At 29.6% G+C, this 14,542-nt stretch overlaps 1 protein-coding gene across 7 annotated transcripts in view; it reads right to left on the bottom strand.

The window, feature by feature from the left end:
* dnc (phosphodiesterase dunce) overlaps nt 1-14,542 on the bottom strand; it is an 847,926-nt gene that overhangs the window by 217,435 nt on the left and 615,949 nt on the right. For 6 of the 7 annotated variants that reach the window (XM_085953045.1, XM_085953044.1, XM_085953041.1 and 3 more), the window contains one exon: nt 9,223-9,258. The exons of the other annotated variant lie outside the window; for it this stretch is intronic. In XM_085953045.1, the coding sequence (XP_085809171.1) occupies nt 9,223-9,258 (36 nt within the window). The remainder of the gene's footprint in view (nt 1-9,222; nt 9,259-14,542) is intronic. 7 annotated transcript variants of the gene reach the window in all.

Below are 14,542 nucleotides of genomic sequence, written 5' to 3' on the forward strand. Positions count from 1 at the left end.
TTTTGTATTTTTGGTTTTATTACAAAACAATAAAATAAATTATTAGAAGTACCTATTGTAGCCGTGTAATATTATATATGTATAAATGCAATTATTATTATCAGTGGGGTTAGAAAGTAATATATAATTTCGAGATATTGTGATGAAAGTCAGAAATGTAAAGTGATTTAGTCAAATTATTGTGGGCTCGCAATTACTTAAGTTTTCATAATTTCGAGAAGCGGCTTTTGGAAAGTCTCGAGTAGGTACCTACGCAAAGCCAGAGATCCCACTCAAAATTATCCAAAGAATTTCTCAGTGGAAATAGAATGATAAATATTAGACGTTGGTGTATAATTTCAAAGTATTTTTCTTTCAAGAATAAAATCGAGTATCGTTTATAATTTGCACAAGTTCAGTTTAATTGATTTTTTCATGTATATAATAAATAGAACAACAAAATTCATTCATAATAAAATTAAAGTCTACAAAGCTGAAATCCATACATTATATACTTGAACAGTATTTTCAATTAACTTAGAAAACAGGCTTTAAAAAAATAAACGAATAAATTATTATATTGTTTGGTTCACTTTGTGATTACATATAATTTCTTTTCTTTTCATAAGAATATATGTATACCTAAGGAATATTGCTGGTAAGCCATGATAAACCCATTTTTTTCCAACCATGTTCGATCCTAATAGGAGCATATGGGTCCTCCATGGAATGGAGGTTTGTATTAACAGATTTTGTTTTTATGAGAAATGGACGTCAGCTACTTGCTCAACCTATAAGGTTCACATTCTGACTCATACACAAATTGAAAAAAACATATGACGTGTACTGCCAGACTCAGGATTCGAAACTGGGACCCACGACGCTATAGGCCGACGCTTAAGCCACGTGGCCATCGTGGGTGTAAAATTAAATTTATGAGTAAATTAGTACAATCGACTGAAAGTACGCACTTGTTGGTAAAATCCGGACCTCTATGAAATAATAAAAATCCCTTATTTATTATAATTTTAATATAATTTATTTTTCTGCTGTTCTCGTTCAGTTTCCAACATCTCAAATTCGTTCACGGTGATATATTAAAATAATAGGTAAGAATGCTGTTAGTTGTACTGAATTTATATAATACAAATTTATTATATAGGTATAGTTGCACGATGAATAATAGTAAGTCATGATAAGGAAAGGTTTGTATACAACATAAGAAACAATAATTTATTTAATATAATTAAGTCAACATCCGATTGATTTAAGTTCTAAATAGAAAATATCGGTAATGTCTACGTACATCTCTAATATAAACGTGTGCAAAATTAAAGTAATTAATTGCTTTAAAGTTTTGCAAAAATATATTATACGTAGTACCTAATATTAATTTTCTGGTATAAAAGTACTGATAAATTAATATGGGTAAATAATTCTTAGTTAAGTGATAGTGATCACCAACCCTAGTTCAGATAAATGACATTGATCGCCATTGGCAAGAGGAAGACGGGGTGTAAATTGACAGCTGTCAAGATAAAAAAATCGCATCTGAAAGGAGCCGGATCGAGTGTTCTGATTTAAGTACTCGTGTTTGTATTCCACAAGGGGGAAGACTTTAATATGTAAGTGGGAACAGACACTCTGGCAGTATGAATCATGAAACATGTTTTTTTTCTTTCGCAGATTTCAATAGGCACACTCCCAACGCGCTAGAAAAATAAAAAAATATAGTATCGCTTCTTTGCGAAATTTGAGAGAAGAAGTTTTCAACGATTATTGAAAAAAATGCGAGTTGACAAAGCCATTCGATAAGCTTTTATGACAACTGAGTTTAATTTTTATAATCGAGTTTATAATGAGCAAAATATACCCATTGATACAATATCAAGCCATATTATACAATAAATTAGTGTCTCACAGTGGCTTACTTGGTAGAGCGTACGCTCTGAATCCGTGAGTGCAAGTTGCATACTGCAACTAACAAAAAAAAATATTATCTTCTTAAATGTATGTTTAAACCAGAGCCATTACTTATAATAATGTTTGAAATAGACGATATAAAAAGTCACTTTAAGACAAATCATTTGAACTGAAATCAGTAAGTAATAATGTTATTTCAAAATAAGTTAAATAAAAATAGAAATATACATAATATATTTATAATCGTTAAATTTAATCTAAAATAGACTATTGTTATAGATGGGGGTTGCTTTTAAGCTAATTACAAATAATTGTTTTATAGTTGAGTACGAATGCCGGTGATTTAGCTAATAAAACCAATTTTGAGAGGGAAATCATTCTTTCATACATAATTTTTAGATAATGTTGTATTATTTAAGTCAATACTTGTGTATTTAGAAGAAAAAAATAGATTTTTTTTGTTATCATAATGATGCATCTATAATTGGTTAATCATTTGTGTACCATAGTTTTCCTACAGTATATTAAAGGAATAAGATAATTACTAATAATATTACAATTTACCAATTCATTTATTTGAAATGCCTTTTCTAGAAGACCAGAGCAACTTTTACACAATTGAGAAAAATACTATGTAATCATGACGTAGTCCCGAGAAACAGAATTAGAATGATAAAATGCCATGTATTTTTGGTTCTACTATACGAAGTTGAGGTACAAACAGAAAAAAGGTTTAAAAATCTTGAATCTTTCAATATGTGGATATACAGGCGCATATTCAGGTGATCTTAATGATGAAATAAGCCAAAGAAATAATCAAAAAAGTCAGAATTAGAAGGTTAGAATACTTTAACCACAGCATGCGACACTTCGAGCGGTATCAACTAATCAACTTCTGCGTCAATAAAAGAATTTTGGCAGAAACAGAACGCCTTAGGTCAAGACATTCAAAGACTGGTTTGACCTTAGAATTTCATTCATGGCACCAAATAAAACCATAAAAATACATGGAAGATAATAATTTTATTTGCAATATAATAATACTCATCTATATAGACGTTGATCTTAATAAAAAAAACGTTGTTAAAAGTTTTAGCTACCGTATTTAATAATATGGTATATTAAATTTGTTAATTCATGATATTATTATATATTTTTATGTAAAATTGTTCGTTCTCAAATATCCCAAAAAGTTTCAAGTGGGCCGATTGGTTTTTGTAAAGCAATCAAAGTTTGAATACCGACCTTTCGATGGGATAGAAAATTCTGTAATTAGTTCGAAAAAGTTTTAAAGCCTACAACGTCATGCGTTCCCCGAATTAATATTTTACACGCGCTCTGCGCTTGGCATTTTATATTTTCAACATAAACAATATTCGAAAAAAAACTTTATAAAAAATATACACAATGATTACTGTTTTCACAAACTTGCCTTTAAACTGTAATACGAAAACAGTTGGCAATATAATACCTGCCAAATAAATTAGGTATGATTCCAAATCGATAACGTAAGATGCTCAACTACTACTAACAGCACACTATTAAAAATTTGTATTTTTCTCTTATTACAGACGTCACGTAATATAATGAGAAAAGTTTTCCGGTCTATATATCATATTATACTAAACTTACAATAGTATTTATGATAAAAAAATATCAGTAAATGATTTTTGCTTAATTTCACCTCTTGTAAGTAAATAATAAATATTTGACTTTCCATCAAATATAAGGTAGTTTATAAAATAGTTATCATAGAGTTGCCATAACCGCAAGATATGTTAGTTCTGCGTTACAATAATATTATCTATTATAATTCAATTATACATTACTTGTTTATAATTAAATTGTACTTTACAGTATACTTAGTGGCACACTCCTAAGGATATATCAGTTATACAACGATTATCTACCCTATTTGATAAAGTCTAGAACGGGTACCCTCGATTCTCATACGAGGAAAATGTCCATTTGGAAACACTGATCAATAAAGTAAGGCAGGCACAATTGCAATTGAATCAGAAATTAGTCTAGTTGGAATTCGTAGATCAAATTCATATGTTGGTTTTAAAAAACAGATTGTAGATCGAATAAGTTGAGAAAATTATCAACAATATAATTATTACTTGTAAAAAAAATGTAAGATTGATTTAAAAGTAAGTGTTGATTTAGATTTAAAAAAATCTTATACATAAAAACCATTAGCATATCAATGAATACAGCATATAAACAATAAAATTATCCCGCATAAACGAGCCTGATCATAGGTATGCACATATAAATATAGTTATTTCGTAAACGTATTATTAAAATTAAAGACAACGTCGTCATTACTAAAAGTCAACATATTTATGGCGTTGTAGTCATATTCTGATAAAGTGGCTGCAGATGCATATGCATATAAAATGTATTTGTGTGTCAATAAACAATATATTCTGCCTATGTTGCAAAAAGGATGATTGTTGTAAATTGGTGTTTATGTAATTTACACATTCTGCTAACGTCACATTTTTATCATGACTTTGGTACAAGTCAATGATTATTCATTACTTATAATACAGTATTAATTCTAGGCCAATAAACCTTTATTATCAATGCAAATTGATTATTACTGTGGAAATTTAGCTATACGTAGATTGTAATAATTTGCAAACTGTGTTATGGAAAATCGCTATCCACTGACACTTGTTCGACGTGTGAAAATTTTTTACAATTTCATGTCAATGTGTTCCGTTTTGCTTTGCCAGGGATTTTATATTATTTTACATTGTCTATCAAGTAGAACTCTGCAATATCTGTTAACAATATCAATACTATTCATAATGTTTTATTTCGAATCAAAGAATCGAAACAATATTTTAAACAAGGCTTGTCGCCTGACGAAAGAATTGTATTTAATATTTATAATAATACATCATTAACATTGAAAGACTTTTAATTTTTAATATGACGTGTATTTATGATTTAAGCTTAACATGTTAACGGGTGTTTTAGCATTATGTATTATAACAAGTATATAAATAAACATAGTAGCAAAGGTAGCAAAGTCCTACATAGGATTTTATTAGGTATACTTATTTGGTAATAAATGGAAAATAAAATACGATTTTGTACCTAAGAGGACCACGTGGGTGTCCATTTATTGTAGTGAAGGTTTAATTCATCATAGTCGTCACTCATTGGCCAAGATCAGCGGTGGCATGTTTTGGTGACAAAATCTAAAACATATTTGAACAAACAGGCGTAACAAGGTACTTTCTCAAATTTAGGAATAGGATTTTCTCCAAAAACAAGTGGACTATAATTTTATTTTATAAATATTCATCCTAAATCAAAGAAATATTTTAGGTTTATTTGTTTTTTTTTAGTTTATTCTACCTTTTAATCATATCGCATTTTCGCCAAATATGAAAATTCCGGCCGAAATTCAAGTGTAGACCGATTTTTATACCTTTTTCCTAGCGCTTTCTATGTCTACCTTATTGAAGTTTTATACCTTTTTTGTACTTCTGAATGACTGTACTTGTTCACATACTATTGTATCGAGCGTGGATTTACTATCAACAATAGCGTGCAAACGAAACTGTTGCGGCATTAACTGTTTACACACAAAAATGCATATGGTTGCGCCAATATCATTTTTAAAATCTCAGCGAGACGCGTTTGCTGTTGTTGCGTGCAGGTTTGCGACGATTGTTTCAATTCAGAAGCCTCTAATTTTTTTTGGTCCATGCATTCAATGTTGCAACTCGCACGACAATACATGTATACATTTTCATTTTATTGTCATTGTCGCGATAATGCATACTGCCAGCAGTTAATCCATGTACGTTTAAACGGGCTATTAAAATATTATGTTACATGAATTTGGGAAGTTTTTTAGTTTTAACCATCTGTCCAACATACTGGGTAACAAAATATTATGTGAATTTTGCTACACGCGGAATTCAGAGTTTCAGAGACGGACGCTGCTATTCATCGTATACCAGATTAATTTACTAATTAAAATAGTTGAGTACCGGCGTGGACGACTAAATTAATACCCACGCAATAAGATACAAAAATATTCATTTAATAGTAATACTCTTCACTTAATTTTATAGCATTACGAAAAAGTCTGTAAGTAATTAAAAAAGTTGATACATTTCTCGTCATATTTTTCTGATAGTTTAAATACTTATCACTTAAATTTGAGCAAACTTCTATAAGTAAATAACAGGTATTAAATTATAAAATATTTTGGTAACAGTTAAGTATGAGAAATACTAAGCAAATATTTAAGATTCGTACATACGGTATTATTGATTGATTGGTGATAGGAAAATACCATGTTTTTGTTCCGTAACAAAATGTTATTATTATCGTTGGCATGTCATATTCTCATTAACATACTTAAAAATAGTATGTTAATGAACACAATATGATGTGTTGCGCAAAAAAACTTCCGTAACAACACCATGTGAAGCTCGTGACTTCGTTCTAATTTTATAAAGAAAACTATTTGCACCTGACTGACAAAAATTATTATATTATTATTACTATCAAGCCAACATTCCGTAAAAAAAATATTAGTTAGAAGTATAATTAATTTAATAAATAGACAATAATTAAAAATTATTTACTATTGACGAATTTATAATAATATATCTGGGAAACAATTCTCACTTAAAATAAGTAAGAAGTTACTAGAGACATGTAAGATGAAGACTCCTCTCTCAAAAAAAAGTAAAATTATGTTAAAAACCGTTATAAAGCTCATATTGACTTATGGGTTGGAATTCTGGGTCTTATAAAAGAGGAAAATGGCCTGAGTATTGAAAGACGGATACTAAGATGGGTCGCAGTGAAAAAGGTATAGCCACGTACGAAACGCATTGTACAATGATGCTCCCATTATTTCACACGTAGGCCATATCTCAGGGTTGAAAGATGCTCAATAGACCAGAGAAAAAAAGATAGTCGGAAATCTAAATTGCCGTGATTGGATTATATAAAAAAGGACACTCATATCCTGATTCTAAGGTGGTGAAACAAAGATTACTGTAGACATATGGAAGTGGAGATGTTTCTTGGGGGTAGTCAAAACCTATATTGGGTTGTAGTAGTGTCAATGATGAAGATGATAATTTATTTAAGTGGTAGTTACTATGATAAGTTGATTCTCTTTGACTTTAATGGTGTGACAGAATCAACATTCTTTATATTATAAAACATCATTTCTTAGTATTTATTTTTCCATGGAGTCTCATCTAAATGGTTATTTCAGTTAAATTCAGAAGATTGCCATCTGGCAGACCTACGTGAAAGGAAAGAACACTAATTAGAGTTTTCGTCGTCGCATGCCCTACGGCAACAGAATTTCAATGGCGGCTGAATGAACTTATAGCTGATTATATTATTATTATTGGGGAAAAAGTTTTTTTTTACAAAATGACTCGTTGATATCCGTTTAGTATGACGTAAATACCATAGGATAAAAGAGTAAAATTGATGAAATTGTTATCATCTGAAATCTCGGTGCTAATACGATATAACATGATGTGTATCTATAATTCATTTGGCTTAAAAACATATCACAAAAAAAATCATCTAAAATATTGAATATCAAAGTACTTACTGATTCGACGTTCTCGAAAAGTATCTCTGTAGACAGGATGTTGTCAAGTATAATAATAATCACCAAAACACACACAATAAAAAATATATGTAACACGGAAAAAAATCACCAGTATAATTAAATAAAATGGTAGAGAGGAGAAGAAAATCTCACACAGCAGTAACCACTATAATAAAAATAATAGTTAGCAAAACCACACAATATCAATGCAAACCTTAAACCTAAAAATAAAGATGTTTGAGCCCAGGTCAAAACAGCTGATGAATAAATGGCCTCACCGAAGGAAATAAATAATATTTGTATAAACAAGAATATGCATAAAGATGTCATCTATTTTAGTTGCTGAAAATTGTGCTAGAAAAAATAAAATGTTGCGTGGAATAATGCCGACCAAATAATAAATTAATATAAGTGGAAAATATGCTACTATGCATATTGTGAAAAAAACGTTTACTATAATTATATTCAGCTTTCTAATAGGATTTTCTAATAGCGTTGTAGTTGCATCTAGTAAGTTTAATATAAAATGGTGGTGGTTCCCAAAAAGACTGGCAATATTGATAAATAATATTGTAATAATATAACACTATATCTCTTTGAAATTAAAAAAAAACAAACACTATCATTGAAGAAACAAAATAATTTATCATCAGTCAAACACAGGATCTCCTTCACCAAGCAAAAAAACCATGCAAATTTATTTGAACAAAAAATTACTTCACGCAAAAACCGGAAACACATGACAACATATGACTAGAGAAGTAAACTGAAGATATTAATGTAGCCTACCTATAAAGTGAAAATATAATGAAATAAAAAAGTTGATAAAGATGTAGGGATACCATAATAATAAATGAAATAAATAGTTATTATCAAAATATATTATGTCACAGTATTTAATACATGTGAAGAAGAAAATGCTTTCACTTAACCTGTATCACTATTACTCACCAGCCTACAAGTAAATTTATACATATTTTATATAAATATTGGTTTACTATCAGGGGTGGATTGATGGCATGAGACTAGCATTTAAAAATGTCATCAATCAGTCCAAAATTCAATTCAAGGTATATATACTTATGTACATATAAGAATGTTGCATTAAATCAATTTGTCGACATGAAACTGAATGAACCATATTGTCTAATATTGAACAGCTATTAGAATTAGGTTGATATAAATTTAATAAATACAGAATAACAATTTGCAATAAATAATTGCTTACTATCTCAATCAGGAGTTTTAAATGTCTGTAATATCATATTTTAAATGTATGTATAGTCGGAAGTATTGTTTACTATTTGTAATACAAATATTTAGCAAATAAAATGCATTTGGGACTTGTCTCGATTTGGCAGGATTTCTCCCGCCAAGAAAATCCATCCCTAATCAGCAATTAGCATCATCAGTGATTGATTAGTAATCTGAAAATCAAACCCCTAAAAGTCAGATGAAACAAATGCAGATAAACAAAACAGAAGAGAAAATATCACGCATCCAACAGAACATTGTTTAGATTGTATTTTGAAATACCACACACATAATTATCTAAATAAACCATAACGATAGTATTATTATGTTGTGAAAAGAAAATGATAGCAAATGGTGGGAACCACTACCCTACATAGGAAAGAGACAGAATGCTTCCAAAAAGGTATGAATTGCGAGCGTGCGATTGAGACAGTCATATTTATAATACATACGATCGGTCGAGTTGAACTGCTTCAGCCTCTTTGAATCTGTAAGCAAGAGAATAAAAAAAGAAGAAGAGAGAATTTATATGAGAGGTAGGTTTTTCCTTCTGTCAGAACTAAAAGATATATCTGAATTGACGTATGTTTCGTCCCACCGAATACATTATTCGATATGTAAGACCAAAAATAAAGTATATCCGAAATAAAGTATATCCGGTTCATCGAAACAGTCGATCACTCTCACAGTTGCGTCATACTGGCTTGATTTTTTGAATAGTTTGACAGAATTTGGTCACTTGTTTTTATATTATAAAACCTTAACTCAATATACCTATTATTGAAATCATTTTGTGAAATATCTTAGTAAGTAATTATTACATTATCTGTGAATATATAAAAACTATGATGTTAAAAATAGTTATATGACAGCATTATGTAATGTAATATTAATTTCATTAAGGCGATGTCTTTACCTACCAGAGGCACCTAGCGGAAAAATAAGAAGCTTGCAATTTGAGACATCTTTTTAGATAATTTACAATTTAAACTGTATTAATTGATAAATATGTATCTGAAAACATGAAAAATAAAAATATTTTTTGTTTTAAGTCAAAGATAAACTTACAATTGTAAAAAAATGTTATAAAAAAGTCAACTAAATTTTAATAATAAATATGACGATGAAATATAAATGTAATAATAAGATGGGGTCCTTTCACAAATTCACATTTTTTACATTTGTAAGTTTATCTTACTCCGTGGAGGCCCATATGATCCTATTAGGATCAGACATGGTCGAAAGAAAGAAAGAAGTAAAATAAAAAATATTTTTCTGTGTAATGTTTTCAGATACATATGTATTAATAATTAATACAGATGAAATTGTAAATTATCAAAAAAAGATCTCAAATTGTAAGCTTCGTAATTTTTCGCTAGGTTCCTCTGGTGAAGACATCGCCTTAAATATCAGAATGAACTTAATTATGTCATTCAAATTTTACTAAAAATAATTCTATGGAAGATAAAAGAAATCTAAAAAGCGTAAAAACACGTTTAAAACAATATGTATGTAGTTATAGAAAGCGTAAACAATAATGTTCAACAATTATTTAAATAGCGTAACACATTCAAGGTAAAAAATATACATAGACAAGTTTCATATATAAAAAAAAGATGCAAACGCCAAAAATATGAGCAAATGCGTGCTTAAAATATATATTTTAAAGATGGATTTAAGTTGAAATGCAAGCTGTAAAAAAATAAATACTTTCAGGCTTCTCAAAAATTCATTTTTATATAAAATGGTATATGGAGAAAGAAAATAATGATGCGTTTAAAATGTATTCAGATTTGCACATTAGCAATGCTACAAGAGTGATCTGCAAGTTCAGTCAATGCACGGATGAGAAAAAAGAATGGTGCTATTTTTTAAACGAAATTGGTAGATGTCAATTGGTATATTTATCTTCTTAACTACGGTATTCGTGATATATCATCCTTTAAAATGAAGAATTCCTCATAGGGCGAAAGTAATTGAGATGTAGGTAATTGAAAGAGTTTTATAGTTTATAGTAATAATCCACAGATTTTGGCGACCCGATTTTCGCTTTAGGTTTAATATCATTTCAATTTTGTATTACATTTTCATATAGCTCTCAGAAAGATTATTATATTTAATGAATTATTATAACATGGAAGTTAATAACTTACTACCACGCTTAATTCTGATGATGTATTTTTATTTAACTTTTAGTATTTTTCTTTTCATTTGAGTTCTGTATGTAGATTGTATATTTTATTTTTGGATTTAAATGTTGTATAATTATGTTACGCCAAATGTGCGAAATTGACTATTACATGAAATGGGCTAAATTTTGGCTAATTCATGTAATAGTCAAGCCTGTTGCCTTATTCATGAATTAGGTAAATTTTCAGCCGAGTACATGAATTCGCCAGGGCATGGACTTCTTAAACTGTCAACATGACAGTAGAAAAAGTAAATTTAATACGGATGGTTTTATTAGTTATAATTGGACATAGTATAATATTATTATTATTAGGTTAGGTTGGGTTAGGTTAGGTTAGGTTAGGTTAGGTTAGGTTAGGTTAGGTTAGGTTAGGTTAGGTTAGGTTAGGTTAGGTTTTGAAATTCTGAATTATTCAACTGAATGTCCATTTTGAGGTTGGCTAACAAGTGTCAACAAACTATCAAAAACATACAATCGACCATTGCACGATCGATACCCAAGCACGAATCAAATCGCGAAAATACCTTTTAATAAAATTCATCCGTTATCATATTATAGTTCTAGTTTTTTGCGCATAGTAAATGGATATGAACGTCATTGTAGTTATTGATTGGTATATTTTTATATTATAATCAATGACATTTGACACATTTGGTTAGTTTGATTAGTTGCAAAAAACACCACCGTAGCGCGACCATCTATTTTGACCATATATAATATACGTACATTTTGACCAATCCACGAGCATTTCACACATTTAGTTTAGTTGCAAAAAATACCACCATAGCGCTACTATCTAATTTGTCCAATGCATGAACAAGACAGAAATATTACTGGCGAATTCACGCACTTGGCAGATATTTTGTCTAATTCATGACTAAGACAACGGGCTCGCATTTTTCATGATTTAGGCAAAATTTAGCCCATTTCATGTAATAGTCAATTGCGCACATTCGGCGTCACATATACAAGTGATAAATGCAATGATAATGAAGCGATACTGTTACAACTGATGAATTGAACGTAAGCTATAATTATAGCCTAATTCCGATGGATTGATAACAATTATTGTTTAACGTTTAAAAAATTGGTTAGCCAATATTTAACCGAATATATTGGCAAAGATTTCTCATAGATTTTTTTTTTTGAGTTTTACCATAACTTTAAAACATTTATATACCCTCTAGAAAAAAACACATTTGAAAAAAAAGACGATGCCCGACGGGGTTTGAACCCGTTTACCTACTGGTATCAGACATTTGTTTTATTTTAAATTGTGATAGTGTGTTATGTATGTTCAATATGTAGCATTAACAGCATACTTCAGTGAAACGGCAAATAATTTTAACTATAGGTGCGACAAAATTTTGGACTCGCTGCCAATCGGAGAGCGAAAGTCGAGCTGTAAACACGTCAATTTGTTTCGTGATGGCAACGGGGGTATTAATTTTTAAATCGTGTAAAGATGACTAAAAAACTTTAGCCATTTACTCGAAAAAGAAAACATGTCAATGAATATATTATTATTGTTACTGATAGAACATTAAATAGAAGCATGTTAAATTTTTATGACAAATTATGATTTGTTCTGCAGGCGTCGTTTGCACAATCTTCGCGTCGCGTAGTCACGATCGTTTTAGACCGTGCCCCAGTTGAAGTATAGCCTTAACAAAGCTTGTGAATTATTCGTTGAATAAAAGAAATCGTTTATTTAAAAAAAATGTTAGCATGTTCAAGTAGACGTTATAACTAAATATGAGATGAGAGCCGAGCATCGGTTAGTAATTCAGGTAATTGATAATGATTCCATGATTTAAAACACAAATAGTAATAGTAAAAAATAACGTAATTTGATAAGCATTTCATGTAGGACATACTAGTTTAAATTATTGTAATTAAGTAGAAGGCTCATAGCATATTGGCTTCGTATTTTTTTCAAATATATTTTTTTCTGGTGGGAATATACATATCTGAGGTGTTTTCAAGTTATGTATGTTCAATATATAGAATTTTGCATTATCAAATTTTGTGAATTATTCGTTGAATAAAGGAAATGGTTTATTATATATTATCGTTTGTCCTAATTAAATTTTTTCATTATTTTTAGATGCAATTTTAATGATATACATATTAACATCGTTTTTTAACACTACAGCAGGCCACGAGGCTCAATGAGATAGGTGTAGTGAAATAGTAGTATAGCAAGTAATCACCCAGACTTTAACTCATTTAGTGCTAACACCGCGACTGGCGGTGTTGGAGTCGTTGGCCATTAGATATAATTAACGTGTTATTTAAATGTGGTAGTTAAAAGGTAATTAAGGGGTTAGCAGTGATTGTGATTTATGAAAATTATTACACAAATGTATTGTGACGTCACTGGGAATCGAAGTCAGTCAGATAGGAAGCCAGAGCCTTTTGCACTGGACTAGCAGTATCGTCCTAGTATACACTAAATGATGTATCGTATCACATGTAATTAAAATATTTTTCTTTCAATGAATGGCAAGTGCAATTATGTTATTGATTTCTTGATTGAAACATATGAACTAGCGATCGATGGATATAGGTTCGAGTCTGACTATTTTTCGAATAGTATATATTATTATCTAGTATTCAATACTATGTAAATATGTAGAATAATATTGTAAATGAGAACTTTGAAGAAATGTGACTTTGCTATGCAATAGTATTGAACTTATTAGCGATGCCTCTTATTAATAGATTTTAAGATCAATTAAGTGAAGAAAAGACAAAACACTGAGACTGATTCTATAGAGAAAAAAAATGTTAAAATAATTTAATGTAAATAAAATTTGAATGTTATTTAGCTCGTTGTATAATAATTTTTCTTATAGGTACCTACGTAATAAATACCGCGGAGTGAATTTCAAGGAAAACTGAGAGATAGAAGAAAGTCTCACTGCCTAATAACTGAATAATCTCCGAGATTGGTATGATTGGCTTAGTAACTCTCGTTAGAATGGCTGTAGATACAACAAAATTTTCAAGCAAGAGGAATAAAATAATGAAAATTAGTGAAAAAATAAGGTATGTTTAAAAAAATGATTTATTTTTTATTTTGGATGATTGTTAATCCTGCATTATTTAAATTTTAAAAGATGCTTAAGATACTAAATTCTCAAAACAATGCGACTATTTGTACGAGAAAAATACGTCATCCAAATCCTTCTGGGAAATAAACATTTAGCAAGTTCCCTTCCATAAAATTGCCGCCTAAATACACACAATATAAAAGCTCGGGGCCAGCTAGTGGCGAGGCTATTTCAACAAATCCATAAAAAACAGCTTACGTTCAGCAGTTTTAAGTCAACGTTTATAGTGGGATTTGCTGCTGGAGGGTGCTATGGTGGAAATTATTTCCCCATAAAATACGTCATATTATAAATAATTACATCCATTTGCTTTTATCAGTGAAACCATATTATCATTATAGTACCTAATTTAAAAAAATATATAATATGTTAAAAGTTTTTAATGAACACACATGTTTTTGAAAAACCTCAGAAATTCAATTATTTATTACAAAACTTCTTAAAAACAAATTTCTTTAACATTCT

This window comes from Rhyacophila brunnea, unplaced genomic scaffold (genome assembly GCF_057557595.1).
Source record: "Rhyacophila brunnea isolate RB1 unplaced genomic scaffold, BYU_Rbru_1.0 scaffold_3, whole genome shotgun sequence".
In the NCBI taxonomy this organism is placed as follows: Eukaryota; Metazoa; Arthropoda; class Insecta; order Trichoptera; family Rhyacophilidae; genus Rhyacophila; species Rhyacophila brunnea.